This window comes from Podarcis filfolensis (genome assembly GCF_964270895.1).
Source record: "Podarcis filfolensis genome assembly, chromosome: 16".
NCBI lineage: Eukaryota > Metazoa > Chordata > Lepidosauria > Squamata > Lacertidae > Podarcis > Podarcis filfolensis.
This window is the reverse complement of record NC_139620.1, coordinates 28,415,209-28,435,193: the sequence shown is the minus strand read 5'-3', so window position 1 is coordinate 28,435,193 and position 19,985 is coordinate 28,415,209. Positions and strand designations below refer to the sequence as shown.

The 19,985-nt window shown below is 47.8% G+C and overlaps 1 protein-coding gene across 1 annotated transcript in view; it reads right to left on the bottom strand.

The window, feature by feature from the left end:
• Positions 1 to 16,017: 16,017 nt before the first annotated feature.
• PI4KA (phosphatidylinositol 4-kinase alpha) overlaps positions 16,018 to 19,985 on the bottom strand; it is a 99,779-nt gene continuing 95,811 nt past the window's right edge. The window contains exons 54-55 of the mRNA XM_083589660.1: positions 17,815 to 17,898; positions 16,018 to 16,763 (exon numbers count right to left, since the gene is read on the bottom strand). Coding sequence (XP_083445786.1) covers positions 16,712 to 16,763; positions 17,815 to 17,898 — 136 coding nt within the window. The 3' untranslated portion in view covers positions 16,018 to 16,711. The remainder of the gene's footprint in view (positions 16,764 to 17,814; positions 17,899 to 19,985) is intronic.

The window sequence follows — 19,985 nt, the reverse complement described above, 5'->3', positions numbered from 1 at the left end:
CTGAGTGCTCACTGAAAGGACAGATCCTGAAGCTGAGGCTCCAATACTTTGGCCACCTCATAAGAAGAGAAGACTCCCTGGAAAAGACCCTGATGTTGGGAAAGATGGAGGGCACAAGGAGAAGGGGACGACAGAGGATGAGATGGTTGGACAGTGTTCTCGAAGCTACCAGCATGAGTTTGACCAAACTGCGGGAGGCAGTGGAAGACAGAAGTGCCTGGCGTGCCCTGGTCCATGGGGTCACGAAGAGTCGGACACGACTAAATGACTAAACAACAACAAACCTCATGAGAGGGTCATGAGAAGTGTGCCTTTGATCACACAAAGCCCCTCCCTCTTTCATAACTTCTTGGGGGCTAACTTTCTATCTGGCTATCTACCCCAAATTGATGGTGGAGAGGAGAAAGAATATTCCGCAGCTGCCATCTTTGCCCAAAGGCCTAAAAGCAAACGGAAGCAGAGAAGAAGAATTGGGGAGTTTGCTGGGTGGGGAAAGAACGAAGAATGACCAAGACTTGAGGAGATTAAAAGTGATATATGTGTAACAGGAAGTGTGGATTCAAAATACGATCACTTCCCCCACTTTGCACACATTCAGGAAGCAGGGGAGAGCGAGAAACTAAGAAATTCATTTCATTCAGAGCACATGTAGGAAACATTCTGGGATGGGTTGCCTCCCATTGGTCAGACCTGTATGAATGAGGGGCTCTCGGAGCTGGTGTTTTCCTAATACGAAAGATGTTCTCAGGGTTATTCATGGGTACACTTAGTCACAAGAGCACCTGCGCAACTCAAAAGCAGACACATTTTTTTGACGCTGGGACGTCGACGCTGCTTCAATGTCCTATTCATTTTGAAATCTCCATATCACAGAGGACATATCTGGAAAACGAAGTATGACATGCTACAAAGATGGCAAAGCATATGAAGGGGCAAGATGACCTTTGCAGCCTTGAGGCATGGTGGAAAGGCAATGATAATCAGAAACAATCATCGCTTCTTCACGCAGTGCATAGTTAAACCATGGGAACTTGCTCCTGAAGGAGGCACTGATGGCGACCAAGCTAGATGGCTTCAAAAGAGGACTAGACACACCCAAGGGACGCGGGTGGCGCTGTGGGTTAAACCACAGAGCCTAGGACTTGCCGATCAGAAGGTCGGCGGTTCGAATCCCCGCGATGGGGTGAGCTCCCATTGCTCGGTCCCTGCTCCTGCCAACCTAGCAGTTCAAAAGCACCTCAGAGTGCAAGTAGATAAATAGGTATCAGTCAGGCGGGAAGGAAAACAGCGTTTCCATGCACTGCTCTGGTTTCGCCAAAAGCGGCTTAGTCATGCTGGCCACATGACCCGGAAGCTGTATGCCAGCTCCTCGGCCAATAAAGCGAGATGAGCGCAGCAACCCCAGAGTCGGCCACGACTGGACCTAATGGTCAGGGGTCCCTTTACCTTTACCTTTTAGACACATGGAGGCTACGAGCAGTTGGGGGCAGCAATGGTTCTGAAGCCCAGTTGATGGAAACCGCAGGAGGGCAGAGGTCTCTTGTGCTGAGATCCTGCCTGCGGGTTTCTCATCGGGACATCTGGTTGGCCACTAGGAGACCAGGTTGCCGGACTAGATGGGCCATTGGCCTGATCCAGGAGGCTCTTCTTATGATCTTAATGAGGACGGTGACACAAGGGCCGACATTGATGCCAAAATCAAGCATCGCTTGGGCTTGGTGAGTGCAGCTTTCTTCCAATGGAAGTACAGAGTGTATGAGGACCAGGACATTAACAAGGAAACCAAAATGCATGTTTACAAAGCTACTGTACTACCAACCTTACTGTATGCTTGTGAAACGTGGAGCACTTATAAACGCCATCTCCAACTCCTTGAAAGTTTCCATCAACAGTGTCTCTGGAAATTTTTGGTAAGACAGGCGGACTAATGCCAGTGTACTGCAAGAAGCAAAGATCACCAGTGTCGAAGCAATGATTCTTCAACATCAGCTTCATTGGACTGGTCATGTTGTGCGGATGCCTGATGATCGTCCTCCAAAGCAACTACTCTGTTCCGAACTTAACAATGGAAAACGTAATGCTGGTGGTCAACAAAAGAGGTCTAAAGACTCTCTCAAGGCAAACCTAAAAAAATGTAGTATAAACACCGACAACTGATAAACATTGGCCTGCAAGTGCTCCAATTGGAGAACAGCCCTTACCAAAGGTGTCATGGGCTTTGAAGACACTTGAACTCGAAAGGGAGAAACTTGCTAAGAGGAAGACACGCTTGGCAAATCCACACCGTGATCAACTCCAGCCTGGAAACCAATGCCCCCACTGTGGAAGGATGTGTGGATCCAGAATTGGCCTCCACAGTCGCTTATGGACTCACTGTTAAAACCGTGTTCATGGAAGACAATCTTACTCGGCTACGAGTGATCACCAAAGAAGAAGATATATGTATCTGAAGAAGAAGAAGACTCTTACTTTAGCAATGGTGATTCGATGACCTCCTCCACTATACCTTAGCTTAGTGAGCAGGCTAGCTTAGGGTCGTGTTCTGGTCTGATGCTGCATCACATGGGCAAGGCAGATCAGGTGTTGCAGAACCATGGAGAGCTCCAAGTGAAGGACGTGCCCCAACAGAGGTTGAGAGCAGGCAAAGGCCTTGCTTCCGGATGACCTGTTCTAGGCTCTGCCTCTTGTAAAGGGCCAGCCTTAAAGGGCCAGCCCTTGGGCATGAAGAGGGCCAGTTTGCCCCTTTCCCACAGTCTGCAGCCTGGTATGTGCCCCGTGCTGCTTGACCAGGGAGGTCCTGTGGGTTCCTCAGGAGAAGGTCCCTGCGAGGAACCTGGCTGTGACCCTACAAGCCTAGGTGGTATGGGAGGTTCTTCTGGGGGCTCCTGATCCCCACCAGCCAGCTCAGAGACCTGAAACTGCTCGGTCTCATAGGAAGAATGTATAAAACCGGCTCAAATATATGTTGGAAATGTAAGGAAAAAGAAGGGACTTTTTACCATATGTGGTGGGATTGTAGTAAAATTAAAAAAATATTGGGAAACGATATACAATGAGTTGAAGAAAATGTTCCAATTAACATTTGCAAAAAAAGCCTGAAGCATTTTTGTTAGGGATTGTAGGGAAAGACCTGCCAAGGAAATTGAAAAAACATCTTTATGTAGGCGACAACGGCGGCAAGAGTCTTAATAGCGCAAGGATGGAAGAATGACGAAATCCTGACCAAAGAACTGTAGCAAGAGAAACCGATGGACTATGCGGAATTGGCAAAATTGACACATAAACTACGTGATAAGGACAACTGTGACTTTAAAGAAGAATGGGAACTTTTTACAAAGTACTTAAAGAAACAACAAAATGAATTGAACTCCTTGGCAGGTTTTGAATAAACACTCACAAACTTTTTATCGGTAACATATATATAGATAAATTAAGGATCTTTACAATTTTATAATATGCAGAGAATAACATGTGCTGAAAAACCAGAGAGAGGAGCTGAGGGAAGCCCAGGGGTGTGTGGGAGGGTGGGTTATTCTTTCTTGGGAAGGAGGAAGGAAAAATGGGGAGGAAAAATGAGGATGATGTGTTTTTGATGAATTGTTATGTTGAAATTCCTAATAAAAAAATTCAAAAAAAGAAAGAAAAGAAACTGCTCGGTCTCCTTATCCAGTGCCTCTGACTCTCCATCTTGATTTGTGCCAGGGTTCACGACACCCAGGAGTAAGGGAGGTGCCTGCTTCTTCCAGCATCTTCCAGCATCACCTGCACCTTATTTTTCCAAAGGTGAACAGGAAGGTCTTGGCCTGCTGGCAGAAGGACAGTAAAGAGGAAGGCAGTCTAACCTCTCTCAGGAGAAAATCCCACAATGTAGGAGCTGACACAGAAAGGGCCCTTTCTCGTGTCACCACCAGCCATGTTGCTCTTGCTCATGAGACCTAGAGAAGGCTCTCACCTGAGGATCTTAACACCTGGTTAGGTTTGTAAAGGAAGCTAAGATCCTTCAGGTAGCCTAGGTCAAAGCCATATAGGGCTGTTTTATAGGTCCTCACCAGCACTTGGGAGTGTGCCTGTAAATCATGGGTAGGCAAACTAAGGGGCCGGATCTGGTCCAACTGCGTTCTCAAGCCGGCCCGCGGACGGTCCAGGAATCAGCGTGTTTTTACATGAGTAGAATGTGTGCTTTCATTGAAAATGCATCTCTGGGTAATTTGTGGGGCCTGCCTGTTGTTTTTACATGAGTAGAATGTGTGCTATTATTTAAAATGCATCTCTGGGTAATTTGTGGGGCATAGGAATTTGTTCATTTTTTCCCTCCAAAATATTGTCTGGCCCCCCACAAGGTCTGAGGGACAGTGGACCGGCCCCCTACTGGAAAGGTTTGCTGACCCCTGCTGTAAATGGACCAGTAGCTGTTTCAACAGGAGAGTAGAACAGCCTCCCTGTACCAGGCCCCAGTCGGCAGTCTGGACCAGATGAAGCTCCCTTCCTCGCAGGAGACCCACCGATTTCTTCCCTCCTTCCATTTCCATTTCCACTTCCCGCCTCCTGCAGTTTGCAGGGCTGAGAGCTCGCTGAATTATTTACCACCCCCGCCGACTCGGAGAGGAGCTGCAGAAGAGGGGCGAGGAAGCGGAAGCCACCAGAGACCCTGCCAGAGAGAAAAATGCAGAGAGGTAGGAAAGAACGGAGGCTTAATTAATTGCTACCTCCCCACCCCCACTTCTGCCTCTCTGCCAAATAAAATGCTTCCAGGCAGGGCCTTCTGGGAGGGCTGTTCTCACTGTCCCCATGGCAAAGACCAGTCAAACAACACATGGCGAATGGCATTGCTTGAGGAGCGCAGCTCCCACCCCACCCCCAATCTGAGGCTGTTCAGAGATCCGCCTGGTCCTCACTGTTGGGAGATGCTATTATCTCTTTCACACTGGGATGCAGTTAGACCCATGGAATTAGCATCCATCTCTATTTGCTTGCACAGAGCTTACGCAGTGGTTAGACAACGGTCTCCTGCACGCTGTACCTTTAAGGCACATCCAACGTGCATTTTCCTGCATTCTGTGCTTCTTCCATCTCTTTTTATTCTCCTTTATTCGATGCACCTGGGTCATTTCCTGTGTGTGCTTCTTATTGTGGGTTCTTCATACTGGCCATTGACCGTAGCAATAAAGGTTGGTCCAGTATACCTGAGGGACGCGGGTGGCACTGTGGGTTAAACCACAGAGCCTAGGACTTGCCAATCAGAAGGTCGGCGGTTCAAATCCCTGCGACGGGGTGAGCTCCCGTTGCTCGGTCCCAGCTTCTGCCAACCTAGCAGTTCAAAAGCACGTCAAAGTGCAAGTAGATAAATAGGTACCACTCTGGCGGGAAGGTAAATGGCGTTTCCGTGCGCTGCTCTGGTTCGCCAGAAGCGGCTTAGTCATGCTAGCCACATGACCTGGAAGCTGGACGCCGGGTCCCTTGGCCAATAAAGCGAGATGAGCGCTGCAACCCCAGAGTCGATTCTGACCGATTCTGGGGTTGCAGTGCTCATCTCACTTTATTGGCCGAGGGAGCCGGCATACAGCTTCCGGGTAATGTGGCCAGCATGACTAAGCCGCTTCTGGCAGACCAGAGCAGCGCACGGAAACGCCGTTTACCTTCCCACCTGAGTGGTACCTATTTATCTACTTGCACTCTGACGTGCTTTCAAACTGTTAGGTTGGCAGGAGCAGGGACCGAGCAACGGGAGCTCACCCCGTCACAGGGATTTGAACCGCCGACCTTCTGATCGGCAAGTCCTAGGCTCTGTGGTTTAACCCACAGCGCCACCCGCGTCCCCTCTGTGTCCAAGTACTCCACAATTGGCTAAATAGTTCTGGTAGGCCCTCACCTCTCTCCTGCAAAATATGGGGAGCCTGGAGACACCCCTAAGATGTCAAAATGCATCTCTCTCTCTCATTCTGCCTGCCTTTGACTTTTCATGCGCTCTTTTGGAAGGTTTCCAGGGTTTTCCTCATCTATTTACTTGGTTCTTGTTTTGCCACCAGTGGTGCTAATGGAGTTAATGAGCGTGAGATGCATTGTCTGAGCGCTGAATTGGCCTCGTGTATTCCTTATGGCATCTCCCAAGGCGCCCCAATTAGACGACACATTTTTTAAACAGGCAAGTTTAAAACCCACCCACTAGGCCCGAAGCCAGCGCTTGAGACTGAGAAGGACCTTTCCATGCCTCGCTTTTTAGGGCAACCAAAGTGAGGGGGGTGAGGAGAGAGAGAAGAAACTCCTGTATCAGGCAAGGCTACAACACCTGAGGCTATTTATGGAGGAAGCGAGTTTAAGGGCGAGGAGGGGGGGACATGATGTTGTTGTTGTTGTTGTTTAGTCGTGTCCGACACTTCGTGACCCCCTGGACCAGAGCACGCCAGGCACTCCTGTCTTCCACTGCCTCCCGCAGTTTGGTCAAGCTCATGCTGGTAGCTTTGAGAACACTGTCCAACCATCTCGTCCTCTGCCGTCCCCTTCTCCTTGTGCCCTCCATCTTTCCCAACATCAGGGTCTTTCCCAGGGAGTCTTCTCTTCTCATGAGGTGGCCAAAGTATTGGAGCTTCAGCTTCAGGATCTGTCCTTCCAGTGAGCAATCAGGATTGATTTCCTTAAGAATGGAGAGGTTTGATCTTCTTGCAGTCTATGGGACTTTCAAGAGTCTCCTCCAGCACCATAATTCAAAAGCATCAATTCTTCGGCGATCAGCCTTCTTTATGGTCCAGCTTTCACTTCCATAAAATTCTGCATGGCACAGGAAAAGTGGATAAAGAGAGGTTTCTTTCTCCTCCTTTGATAAGGGACAGCCAGCAAAGCTTAATTTTGGAAGATTCAGGACAGGAGAAAGCAGTAGGCAGTTAAACTGTGGAACTCACTCCCACTTGAAGGAGTGATGGCTGCCAACTCAGATGGCTTTAAAAGAGGACCAAGACAAATTCATGGCAGAAAGGGCTGTCAATGGTTACTCACCACAACTGCTTTCTTTGTCTTTATGCTTCCCATAAAATATCTTGCAGCATTTTCACAGTAAGGACGCCGCCAATTAAAAACGAAGTCCATATATACAAACAATTCCATATATCTCAAAAACAATTTTCCTATGTAAAAAGAATTTCAGATCCAATAGAAATAGGCAGACTGTGATAAAGACGTTCTTTCTCCACTGAATATGCCTCTGAATACCACTTTTGTTGGGAATTTACTGCTTTAATCTCCCAGCTTTTCTACTGAGGAGCTAAAGGGGGCAGGGATGGTCCTCTTCGTCCTTGTTTTTCCCCCTGCAACAACCTTGTGAGGTAGATTAGGCTGAGAGGTTGTGGCTGGCCCAAGGTCACCCAGTGAGCTTCATGGGTAAGTGGGAATGTTAAGCCATTCTAGACTAGATCAGAGCGTTTTTCATCTACTCCAGTACTCAAGACTGACAGTGGTCCTCTGTTCGATATGAAGCAGCCAGCCTTTGCCAGCACTTGAACGAAACAAAAACCTGAACAGTCCTGCTACATCAGGCCAAGCAGATCCGTGTGGGAAACCAGCAAGCAGGATGCAAACACAAGGCCTTCGCTCCTCTAGTGGTTTTCGGCAACTAGCGTTCAGAAGACTCGTTGCCTCTGTCTACGGAAACAGAGCAGAGCCATCAATAGGAATCTCCTCCATGAATTTATAAAGGATCTTCACTGGCTCCCAGTACATTTTGCAGCACAATTCAAAGTGTTGGTGTTGGCCTTTAAAGCCCTAAAGAGCCTCGGTTCCCTATACCTGAAGGAGCATCTCCACCCCCATCGTTCTGCCCGGACACTGAGGTCCAGCTCCGAGGGCCTTCTGGTGGTTCCCTCCCTGAGAGAAATGAGGTTACAGGGAACCAGACAGAGGGCCTTCTCAGTGGTGGCGCCCGCCCTGTGGAACGCCCTCCCACCAGATGTCAGGGAAATAAACAACTACAGTGGCACAGTGGTGCTTCAGGTTACAGACTCCGCTAACCCAGAAATGTTACCTTGGGTTAAGAACTTTGCTTCAGGATGAGAACAGAAATCGCACGGAGGTGGCACGGCAGCAGCAGGAGGCCCCATTAGCTAAAGTGGTACCTCAGGTTAAGAACAGTTTCAGGTTAAGAACAGACCTCCAGAACAAATTAAGTTCTTAACCAGAGGTACCACTGTATCTGACTTTTAGAGGACATCTGAAGGCAGCCTTGTATAGGGAAGCTTTTAATGTTTGATGTTTTATTATGCTTTTATATTTGTAGGAAGCCATCCAGAGTGGCTGGGGCAACCCAGTCAGATGGGCAGGATAAAAATAAAATAAAATAAAATTTCTTCTTTTCAAGCTATCCTAGTTGGTGGCTTGGGGCTCCTATTCTGCTTTATTATGGATATATTCATCGCCTTCTGCACTCACCTCTCAAGGTGATGTACAAAATACAATTGAAATAGCTTTAAAAAACCTGTTCAAAACAACACGGAAAATAACTAACAGGAAGGATTCGATTCACGGAAGACTGGAGTAAATTTACAGACTACTTGAAAAGTATTTGTGAAGATCAGACAACTTTTGTAGGTTTGCAAGAAGTTTTGTGGGGAGTATTCTTGGAAGTATTGCAAAAATGGAGAAGGGGAAGGATGATTTGTTAAGAGATGTAAAGGCAATATAAAGTTAAGAAATGCATAAGAAGTGGTTAAAACAGTGGATCATCAGAGGTGCTGATGGAAGTCTAAAAAGATTGTATAAGTGATACGTTTTGTGGTACATTTTATAATTAATATGTTAAAATCTATCTATCATCTATCTATCTATCATTTATCTCTCTCTCTCTCTCTCTCTATATATATATATAATGTATGTATATACAACAACATGGAAAATGAGAGTGGACACGAACACACACACTCACACTCTCTACCATGTGGACACCCATGGCAGATTCTCTTCTCTTCTGTTTCCAACAGAACAGAAGCTTTGCTGCTTTTTGCTTTGCCTTACAACCTTCTGGTGGCGTGCAGGGCTGGGCCCTCTCACACGCAGGGTCTCGCACTCACACCTTTTGGGAACCGAGCGCTGGAGAGACGGGTGGGGGAGACCCTCAAAGCCTACAAGTTTGTTTCCAGCTCTCTCAGATTCCCCAAGCGGAACCCGAGCCAAGATTTGTCTAGTTTCAAACTTAAACCTCTCCACAGCTCCAGCCCCAACCCATAAATCTCCCCCTGTCACCTCAGGCTTGGCCCATGCGTGCATGCTCAAACATATGTCTGCAATAATGGAAAAGCAGGCCCAGGTTCACCCAGAGGTTCCCATATCTAGCTTCCCTTCTGTAATTAAAGGGGGGGGAAGAAAGACAAAAACCTCGAATGGGCAAAGGAACTTTGCAGAGTCTTCTCACAGAGCATCTCGTGGGTCATGGGGGAACAGGCTGATGCTGCCCCCTAGTGGTGGCCTAGGAAGCTGCCTTCTGCTATGTCAGACTGAATTTAAGGAAAACCCCCAATTTTTAAAGGAAACCCCCATAATTGATTGGTGTGTGTGTGTGTGTGTGATTAAAAACCCATCCCTCCCTCCATAGAATCCTGGGAACTGTGGTTCAACGGTGCTGGGACTTGTAGTTTCATGGGAGGAAACTACGGTTCCCATGGTTCTTTTGGGTGCTTTTGATTGTGCTTTAAATGTATGGTGTAAAGGTAAAGGGACCCCTGACCATTCGGTCCACTCGTGGCCGACTCTGGGGTTCCGGCGCTCATCTCGCTTTATTGGCCGAGTGAGCCGGCGTACAGCTTCCGGGTCATGTGGCCAGCATGACTAAGCCGCTTCTGGCGAACCAGAGCAGCGCACGGAAACGCCATTTACCTTCCCGCCGGAGCGGTCCCTATTTATCTACTTGCACTTTGACGTGCTTTTGAACTGCTAGGTTGGCAGGAGCAGGGGCCGAGCGATGGGAGCTCACCCCGTCACGGGAATTCGAACCGCCGACCTTCTGATCGGCAAGCCCTAGGCTCTGTGGTTTAACCCACAGCGCCACCTGCATCCCTCTGTATGTTGGATAAAGGTAAAGGTAAAAGGACCCCTGACCATTCGGTCCACTCGTGGCTGACTCTGGGGTTGCGCGCTCATCTCGCTTTATTGGCCGAGGGAGCCGGCGTACAGCTTCCGGGTCATGTGGCCAGCATGACTAAGCTGCTTCTGGCAAACCAGAGCAGCACACGGAAACGCCGTTTACCTTCCCGCTGCAGCGGTACCTATTTATCTACTTGCACTTTGACGTGCTTTCAAACTGCTAGGTTGGCAGGAGCAGGGACCGAGCAATGGGAGCTCACCCCATCGCGGGGATTCGAACCGCCGACCTTCTGATCAGCAAGTCCTAGGCTCTGTGGTTTAACTCACAGCATAGGCACGGCCTATTCTTCTAGGTAGCCCAGTAGTGTCAGCTCTGACTGGCAGAGCAGCTCTGCAGCTGTTCATACAGGTGTTTGGCTTGCCTGTTACCTGCTGTCTGGTCCTTTGAGCTGTCAGCGGCTGGATCTGGGGCCTGCAAGGTGCAGCCAGCACGCAGCTCCCTTTATCTTTTAATTTAAACATACTTTGATTTGGGCTGTGCACGATCCCGCAGCCCAGCTTCATCTATTTCTCCAACCTGGGGCAGAAAAGCCGCGCAGATGCTCCCCCCTCCAATTCCCACCCCCCACCTTTCCAGGCTCTCTGATTGCATTGCCAGATTATCCCTGGCAAGTCTCCCATCCTTGTCTCTCATTCTTTCATCAATTGAACGTCATGGTTTTCTTGAAGGCTGGGTTGGCGGCGAGAACGCAGCTGGGCCAGAGGAACAAAGATCCAAAATGAGACTCAAACACCCTCCTGGCTTCAGGGGAAGCGTCAGAGGAGCTGGTTTCTCTGTGCAGCACATGTTTAAACTATGGAAGTGGTTCCTACATGAAGCAGTGATGGCCACCAACTTGGATGTCTTTAAAAGAGGATTAGAGAAATCCATAGAGGCTGAGTGGTTATCAGTGGCTACAGACAAAAATGGAGATGACCAAGACCTTTGTGGTTTAACAATGTGCTGTGTGAAGAACTTTCACACCCTCCAACATTTCTCCAAAGAAAATAGGGATGTTCTATCCAACAACATAGTGATGGAAGTGAGAGCTGGACCATAAAGAAGGCTGATCGCCGAAGAATTGATGCTTTTGAATTATGGTGCTGGAGGAGACTCTTGAGAGTCCCATGGACTGCAAGATCAAACCTATCCATTCTTAAGGAAATCAGCCCTGAGGGCTCACTGGAAGGACAGATCGTGAAGCTGAGGCTCCAATACTTTGGCCACCTCATGAGAAGAGAAGACTCCCTGGAAAAGACCCTGATGTCGGGAAAGATGGAGGGCACAAGGAGAAGGGGACGACAGAGGACGAGATGGTTGGAGAGTGTTCTTGAAGCTACCAGCATGAGTTTGACCAAACTGCGGGAGGCAGTGGAAGACAGGAGTGCCTGGCATGCTCTGGTCCAGGGGGTCACGAAGAGTTGGACACAACTAAACGACTAAACAACAATCCAACAACAACAATTTTACTATTTATGCTCCACTCATCCCAGTACATTTCCAAGTACAATTCAAAGTGTTGGTGCTAACCTTTAAAGCCCTAAATGGCCTCAGCCCTGTATACCTTAAGGAGCATCTCCACCCCCATCATTCAGCCCAGACACTGAGGTCCAGCACCAAAGGTGTTCTGGCAGTTCCCTTCTTGCAAGAAGTGAGGATGCAGGGAACCAAGCAGAGGGCCTTCTCGGTAGTGGCGCCCACCCTGTGGAACGCCCTCCCATCAGATGTCAAGGAAATAAACAACTATCTGATTTTTAGAAGATATCTGAAGGCAGCCCTGTTTAGGGAAGTTTTGAATGTTTGATGTTTTATCATGTTCTTAATATTCTGTTGGGAGCTGCCCGGGGGGAAATGAATGAATCTTTATTTGCGTCAGCCATCAGCCATAGCAATAAAACAACAATATGATATACAAGAATAAAAATTGAAAAGTCAATTATATGAAATACATTTTAGGGTTTTGAATCAATAGTCAGAGTGGATCTTATTCTAATTGCCCCAGCTAAAAACCTTGCAACCTTTGCTGTCACCTGCTCATCTTGATCTGCCAAGAGAAAGGACACTGTGGCAGTGGCTGGGCAACCCAGAATGGACAATAAAAGAGGGGTGATAACCTCATTCCTCAAGAGTGCAAGCCAGCAGGGCATGCGCCACCGATTCAGTTTCTGTTGGGAGCCACCCAGAGTGGCTGGGGAAACCCAGCCAGATGGGCGGGGTATAAATAATAAATTATTATTATTATTATTATTATTATTATTATTATTATTATTATTATTATTATTAGAGTTGCCCCGGCCACTCTGGCCAGGGGTCATCTAGCCCAGCCCCTTGCAAAGCAGGAATCTTTCATCCACCATGGGACTCAAACCCACAGCCCTGAGATTAAGAGTCTTGTGTTCTACCAAATGAGCCACCCCCTTTTACTTGGCTGGAGAACCGCACTGTGGAATCTGGAGAAGTGCGAGTTTCAAAGGATAACTCGTTTCCATTCTCATATGGTTTTGGATGGGCAAATCTCACAGGCAAAACAGAAGACAGCTTCCAAAGGTCTAGCCCTAAAACACCCAATATAAGACACTTCACTGCCGCCTGGACCAAACCAAAAGAGGCGAAAGAGGTTACCGAAAGAGGTTACCCAGCACAGCAAAAAAATCAGTGTTTGATTCAATTGGATTCGCCCTCGGATTTGTTGCAGAGCGCCTCCTGGCGGCAGCTCTGTGCAACTCTCGTGAAAATCAAAGTGATTGTGACACTTTCCCCTTGCATGCCAAGACAGGCACCAGAAGATTGAGCGGACAGGACCATTTTTGGGTCCAAGGGTCCACAAGGCAGTTTCTGCACCTGCTGCTGTAGAGGGAAGTAAGGGGCAGATGGGGTTCGTCAACCTGGGAAGGTAGCCCATCTAGGAGAAGGAAAAGTCTGATCCTAAACCTCAGCTGCTTTGCAGGAGAAGAAAATGCTAAGGAGTAAATACTGCAGACTGGAGTTCCTAAGATGGTTGGATGGCGGCTTCTATGCCTTCTTCCAGCAACTCCTGCAGCCAAGCCGGTGCCAAACATATTTCCTTTGGTCCACATCAGCCAGGCCGAGAAGGGAGTGTTGTCGTCTGGGCAGCTCAGGATCTCCATACATACTACTCAGGTTTGCGTCTCGGAGTGGTCACTTTGGTCCTGCCAATGCAACAGTGTGATTTCACCCCCAGAAGTGCACTCCATTCTCTCTCGACACAGACGGATGGCAGCAGTGATGGCAATATAACTCAAGCATCTCTCTAAAGCCAGATAGTTCCATTGCAAGGAGTCGAGTCAGCTTGATCAGCACAGAAGTCAGTGGCACAAGCTACTGAGAGGAACGTGTTTTTAAGAGAATGCCGCAGTGAGACCACAGCTCAGTGGTAAGGCATATGTTGAGGATCCCCGGGTCAGTGTTGGCTCATGACCATTTGTTCTCTTTATTCCTTACATTATATACCACCTTTTCCTCCTAGCTCAAGGGGGTTGGCATGTTCCTCCCCTTCTGCTTTTTATCCGCACAACAACCCTGTGAGGTAGGGTGAGTCTGAAAGGCAGCGACTAGCCCGGGGTCACCCAGTGAACTGGGCAAGTGAGGATTTGAACTCTGGACTACTACGTCCTAGTCCAGCACTCATAACTGCTACACTCATACCAGGGAGGTGGAAGGCAAAGGGGTCAAAACAGCAGGCAAAACCAGAACCAGTCAGAGGCACAGCCAACTAATTCGAATCTTGTCCCATCCTCCTCTCTGCTCTACGCGGGGCTGCCCTTGAAGCTGTCCCAGAAACTCCAGGGGGGGAAGAATGCAGCAGCGAGGCTCCTCACGGGGTCTCTGCCATGGGAGCATATTCACCCAGTGCTTTTCAAGCTGCACTGGCTCCCGGTGGAGTACAGGGTCACATTTAAGGTGCTGCTTTTGACCTTTAAAGCCCTTCACGGCCTAGGACCCTCGTACCTACGGGACCGCCTCTCCCGGTATGCCCCACGGAGGACCTCAAGATCCATAAATAGCAACACCCTAGAGGTCCTGGGCCCTAAGGGAGTTAGATTAGCCTCAACCAGAGGCAGGGCCTTTTCAACACTGACTCCGGCCTGGTGGAATGTGCCGTCTCACGAGACCAGGGCCCTGCAGGATCTGATTTCTTTCCGCAGGGCCTGTAAGACAGAGTTGTTCCGCCTGGCCTTTGGCTTGGAGCCAATTTGATTCTCTCCCCCTCTTCCTTTTCCTTTCTCCTCCTGTAATGGAACTCCTATTTAGGGACTTCCCTGGCTTTTTTCTGGCCCATGTAGGACCAGTCCGGAAAGTTAGCCTTGGTGAAGACTTGACATTTTCATCCCCCAAAAAGTTTTTGATTTGAGTTTCCATTGAAATGAGGCTGTATTTTAATGTTTTAACGTTTTAATGTTGTATTTTAATCTTGTTTTAAAGTTGTATTTCAATCAATTTGTTTTTATATCAGGTGTTAGCCGCCCTGAGCCCATTCTTGGCTGGGGGGGGGGTGTTAATAAATGTTGTTGTTGTTATTATTATTATTATTATTATTATTATTATTATTATTATTATTAGGTCAACCCTGAGACTAAGAAACTGCGTTTAAGTTAGGCAGGTGGGCAGGGGAGGGCTGGATGAGGTTTATGGGACAAATCTCACTCTGTTTTGCTGTTATTTCTCTTTTTTGCTTGCATTTACATCCCAGCTTTTTCTCCAAGGGGTTCTGTTTACAAAGTCCACCACCTCCTAAAAATCCAATTTCCCCGCGTAACAACTTCCAGTGCCCAAAAGAAAGCAGGGGGAGAGGAAAACTCAACTGCACATCTCTGGGGCTTGTGAGGAGGTGTGTGGGAGGGAGCAATCGATGTTGTGTCCAAACGACTGCATCACGCTGGTGAGTTACTTTGCCAGCTCCTTCCCTGAGCTTTCTGATCTGCACCGCGCAGAATAAAATTAGCACTTGAATAGTGCTGATCGAGTAACCCAGCAAATGCAAAGCTATAAATTTTGCTTCTTCTGTTCTCTGGGGAGGCAGGGACAGCTTCTTTTGTGCATAGACAAACCGAGCAGCTGGCAACGCCGGTGTGGAAAAGCACCCTCTGTCCGAAAGAATGCGGGATTCCCAATGACAGAAGGGAAGGGATGGGATATTTTGCAAAGTGGTCAGAGATTCCGCGCTGCTCCTTGCTCAGAAATACAGAACCCTTCGACTCTGCTAAGGGCCTTCTGGCGGTTCCCTCACTGCAAGAAGCCAAGTTACAGGGAACCAGGCAGAGGGCCTTCTCGGTAGTGGCACCCGCCCTGTGGAACGCCCTCCCACCAGATGTCAAAGAGATAAACAACTACCAGACTTTTAGAAGGCATCTGAAGGCAGCCCTGTTTAGGGAAGCTTTTAATGTTTGATGCATTACTATATTTTAATATTGTGTTGGAAGCCGCCCAGAGTGGCTGGGGAAACCCAGCCAGATGGGCGGGGTATAAATAATAAATAATAAATAATTAATTAAATAATAATAATAATAATAATTAATAATTAATAAGGCCTCCTGCTCCTCCAGATGGAGGCTGGAGAGGAGTGTTCGAGTGTGTGATGAAACTGAGCTACTGTCCAAAAGGAAAATTTGCATCCATTGCTCCACCCACTTTTGCCTCTGGTCACGCCCACCATGATGCCCCCACCTCCAGATGTTGCTCTCCTTTCATTCCTGACCTTTGGCCATGGCCTGCAAGCAGGACAGCACTCGGCTCACCTGCGATTCTCAGCAGCCGGTGAGACGGCAGAGGCGACCATTGTTGCTAGTAGCTGCCGATACCTTTGTTCTTCATGAATTTGCCTTATCCTCATGATCTCTAAAGCCGGTTGTTTTTATTATTTTTTAAAAACAAAAACAAACGCTGGAGCAGAGACGTAAAGTATCCTAAGGCCTTCTCTTTTTTTTAATTCCATTTTTTTTTTAGATTAAATATATCTTGGATAGAGTTTCTCTCCTTAAAACCACATAAAAGGGGGGAGGAAATACATTCTTCATGTAGGTACGAAATACTGACCGTGGAGCAGGAACCATTTACAGTGCAAAGTACAATATTAACACAGATACAGGGCTATCACCACCTACAGACGATTATCATTACAATTTCTACAGCATTCACCAGAGCAACTTAATGCTTCCTCGCCGCACTGAGCAGCGACTCTAGAGCATTTGACTGCTGCCGGATCCTACAGAGTGGGCGTTTTAATGGAACTTGCTTCCAAAAGCCAAAACAAAACCCCCTGGCAATCGCCACACTCCTCAGGTTTATCGTTTCCTTGCTGAGTTTTACACTCATTCGTAGCTGCGACAGGTTTTTTTTTTTAAATCCGCAACTGCAGCCAGCTGCTGTGCAACCTAGGGACACGGACACCCTGGCGAAGATAAGAGGAACTATTTGAGAGGGGCTGATTGTTACAAGGGTCCTGTAAAACGGGCACACCCACATTCACATGCACACGCACGCAGAGAGGATTGACCGGAGGCAGTACACAGTGACTTCCAGGAAATCACATTTCTAGGCTGGAACAACGGAGACGGGGTCATGGATCCCCCAGGATAACGCCGTCTGGGTTCAGTAAGGAATGTCGTTCTGGTAGTACTGGATCATATCGTAGGTCTTACTCCTGGAAAAAAAGTAACAGAAACAGAAGGCGATTCAGAACTGGCCGCATAGGACTAATCTACACCGGTGAGTTATACAATGGTACCTTGGTTCTCAAACGCCTTGGTACTCAAACAACTTGGAACCCAAACGCTGCAAACCCAGAAGTGTTCTGGTTTGCGAACTCTTTTCAGAAGCCACACATGCTCCGTTTTGAGTGTTACGCTTCCGATTTGAGTTCCACACTTCCATTTTGAGTGTTGCACTGAGGTCTGTCTGTTTTTGCTATTTATTTTGAGTTTTTGTGGCTCTTTTTTTTTGTGACTGTGTGGAACCCAGTTCAGCTACTGATTGATTGTGTGACTGCAGTACATTGTTTATTTCTTTCATTTTATGGATCAATGGTCTCAATAGATAGTAAAATTCATGTTAAATTGCTGTTTTAGGGGTTGTTTCTAAAAGTCTGGAATGGATTAATCCATTTTGCATGGCTTTCTATGGGAAAGCGCGCCTTGGTTTTGGAACGCTTTGGTTTTGGAACGGACTTCCGGAACGGATTAAGTTTGAGAACCAAGGTACCACCACTGTAAAAGGTGTTATAAAATGTGACACCAGAGGGTGCTGTAGAGCAGCGATCTTTCGCCAATTGAAAATAGCGTGTTTTTAAATAGCGTTTTCCAGATCAGTGGAGATCCAGCCCTAGACGGTGTGGAGCAGGTTTGGGTGGCAAATGACCACACCTGGCAGTACATATAAAGTTCATTTTAGGGTTTCAGAGCCGGGCAGACTGAGGGAAATACAGAAGCTTCCACTGTTTTCACTGCTAAGGGTCAGTTACAGAAGAAGGAATGCCAGGGTGGTAATACCACTTGTCTGGCAGAGGATGAAGCCTACTATGCCAAAGGTACAATTCTCATTCATCGCTCCTCCTGGTTTTGCCTCCGGCTCAAGCCCATGACTGGGATGTGGCCCCCTGGAAGGCTGCCCCGAAGGAAATGCGGCCCTTGGGCTGAGAAAGGTTCCTTCGCTAGAGAACAACCAGGAAATAAGCCAGCAGACGCGTAGAGGCCTACCTGTTGCTGAGGAAGCAGCTCTGGATGATCTTGATGATGAAGTTAGCCGCTTCTCTCTCCGTCATGTTGGGGCTGAACCTGTTCCTGTTCGAGGAGGAAGCAGAGGAGATCTCAGGAGTTTGGGACTTTGCAGTTTGGAGAAAAGGCAAGTGAGAAGAGACATAATCATGCATGGGGACGGAGAAAGTGGAGGAAGAAAAGTTCTTTCTCCCTCTCACACAGCGCCAGAACTTGTAGATATCCAATGAAGCTGAACGTTGGAAGATTCAGGAGAGATGGGGAAAAAACAGGACTTCTTCAAGCAACACAAACTATGGAACTCGCTCTCCTAGGAGGCAGTGGTTGCTCCAAATTGAATATGTTCTTACGAGGACAAAAATGTCTCCTCTCTTAGTTAGGGCCTCTGATTCTGACAACGAAATGAGACACAGGCTGCTCTGTGGAAATGTGGCTGACGCCCCGCAGCTGGATCCTAATCCCATTTATTCTAAAGTCCCATGTTGTTTCACTTCCAGATATGGGAACGATCCGATTCCTACGCTCTTGAATGCCGTGCCACGCTTCGGGCATTCAGTTAATTCACTGCACTTCAGGGATTCAAGTAATCCCATAATGTGGATTCAATACCGACAATGTATATAGTTGTTTTAAACATTTTATTTTATGCTTCTTTCTTTAATGCAAGCTTTTTGTTTTTGTGAAAATTAATAAAAAAATTATACAATTTTTTTTAAAAAATCACTGCACTTTATGGAACCAGGGCTGCTTTTTTAAAAGGAAAATTTAGAACTGCTCAGAGGGGTGTGATTCTAAACTGCACACCAGGTGTGTGCTGCTCTTTCACACCTGTGCCCTTTCCTCAGGGATGCTTCCTTGCTCAGAGGACACGCTTCTTGACATCTGGAAACCTGCATTAAGAGTGGGAGGAAATCCTCAGAACTGCGAACTTGACAGTATTCTGAGGAGCGCCTTAGGCAGAGGAAGGAGACGCAAGAATGCTCATTCAAGGCCTGGGATTCTCATTCCATCAAGCTCTGCTGAAAGACCAGCTCCATCAGGCCAACTGGATGTTTCAGTCACCCAGGAGCAGCCATTCCATCAGGCTGCCACAGGGGGAGAAATGGGAAGCGGGGCTTATCCCATTTGCTTTGCTGAAAGACCAGCTCCGTAAGGTACCTCCAGCCTTTCTGTGCCATTGTAAAAGCTATAGGGGATGCAGGTGGCGCTGTTGTCTAAACCACTGAGCCTCTTGGGCTTGCCTATCAAAAGGTTGGCGGTTCGAATCCCTGCTACAGAGTGAGCTCCCGTTGCTCTGTCCCTGCTCCTGCCAACCTAGCAGTTCAAAAGCACGCCAGTGCAAGTAGATAAATAGGTACCACCGTGGCAGAAAGGTAAACGCTGTTTCCGTGCGCTCTGGTTTCTGTCAGTGTCCCATTGCGCCAGAAGCGGTTTAGTCCTGCTGGCCACATGACCCGCAAAGCTGTCTGTGGACAAACGCCGGCTCCCTCGGCCTGAAAGCAAGATGAGCGCCCCAATCCCATAATCACCTTTGACTGGACTTAACCCTCCAGGGGTCCTTTACCTTACCTTTACCTGTAAAAGCTACTACTTAAGAATGGTTCCCAACTTTGCTTTCCCCCCACTTCCCTCCCTGTCCCCTTCTCCTTGTGCATCATGTCTTTTAGATGGAAAGCGTGTGGGCAGAGACTTGTTTTAACTGGCTGCATGTGAGCCACTCTGGGGGCCTGTTTGGCTGAAGAGTGGGGCACAAACGCTTCAAATAAATAAATCTAGGGGAGCTGGACTGCACGATTTGCTTTTCCTATTGTTATCAGTCACTTTGTGCCTCAACTAACAAAATGCAACTTTTGCACGACCCTTATTTTTCGAATTGCCCAAATGTTGTTCTTTGAACAGCAACTGATTTACAAATACCTAAGTACAGACACTCCTTTACCCTGGCCAGATTTAACGTTCTGCCCTCTGCCCTGCTGCTAGGCAGATATGAGGGCAAACCATATGAGTCACGTGTTTGCCCATGTGGCTCATCGGAAGTGGAAACAAGTCTGCATGTATTGCTGCACTGTAGTTACTACGAGGATCTACGCCTGACCTTTATTGCCCCAGTTCTACAAAAGCTTAAAAATGAACCAGAACTCCAACGTATGAGA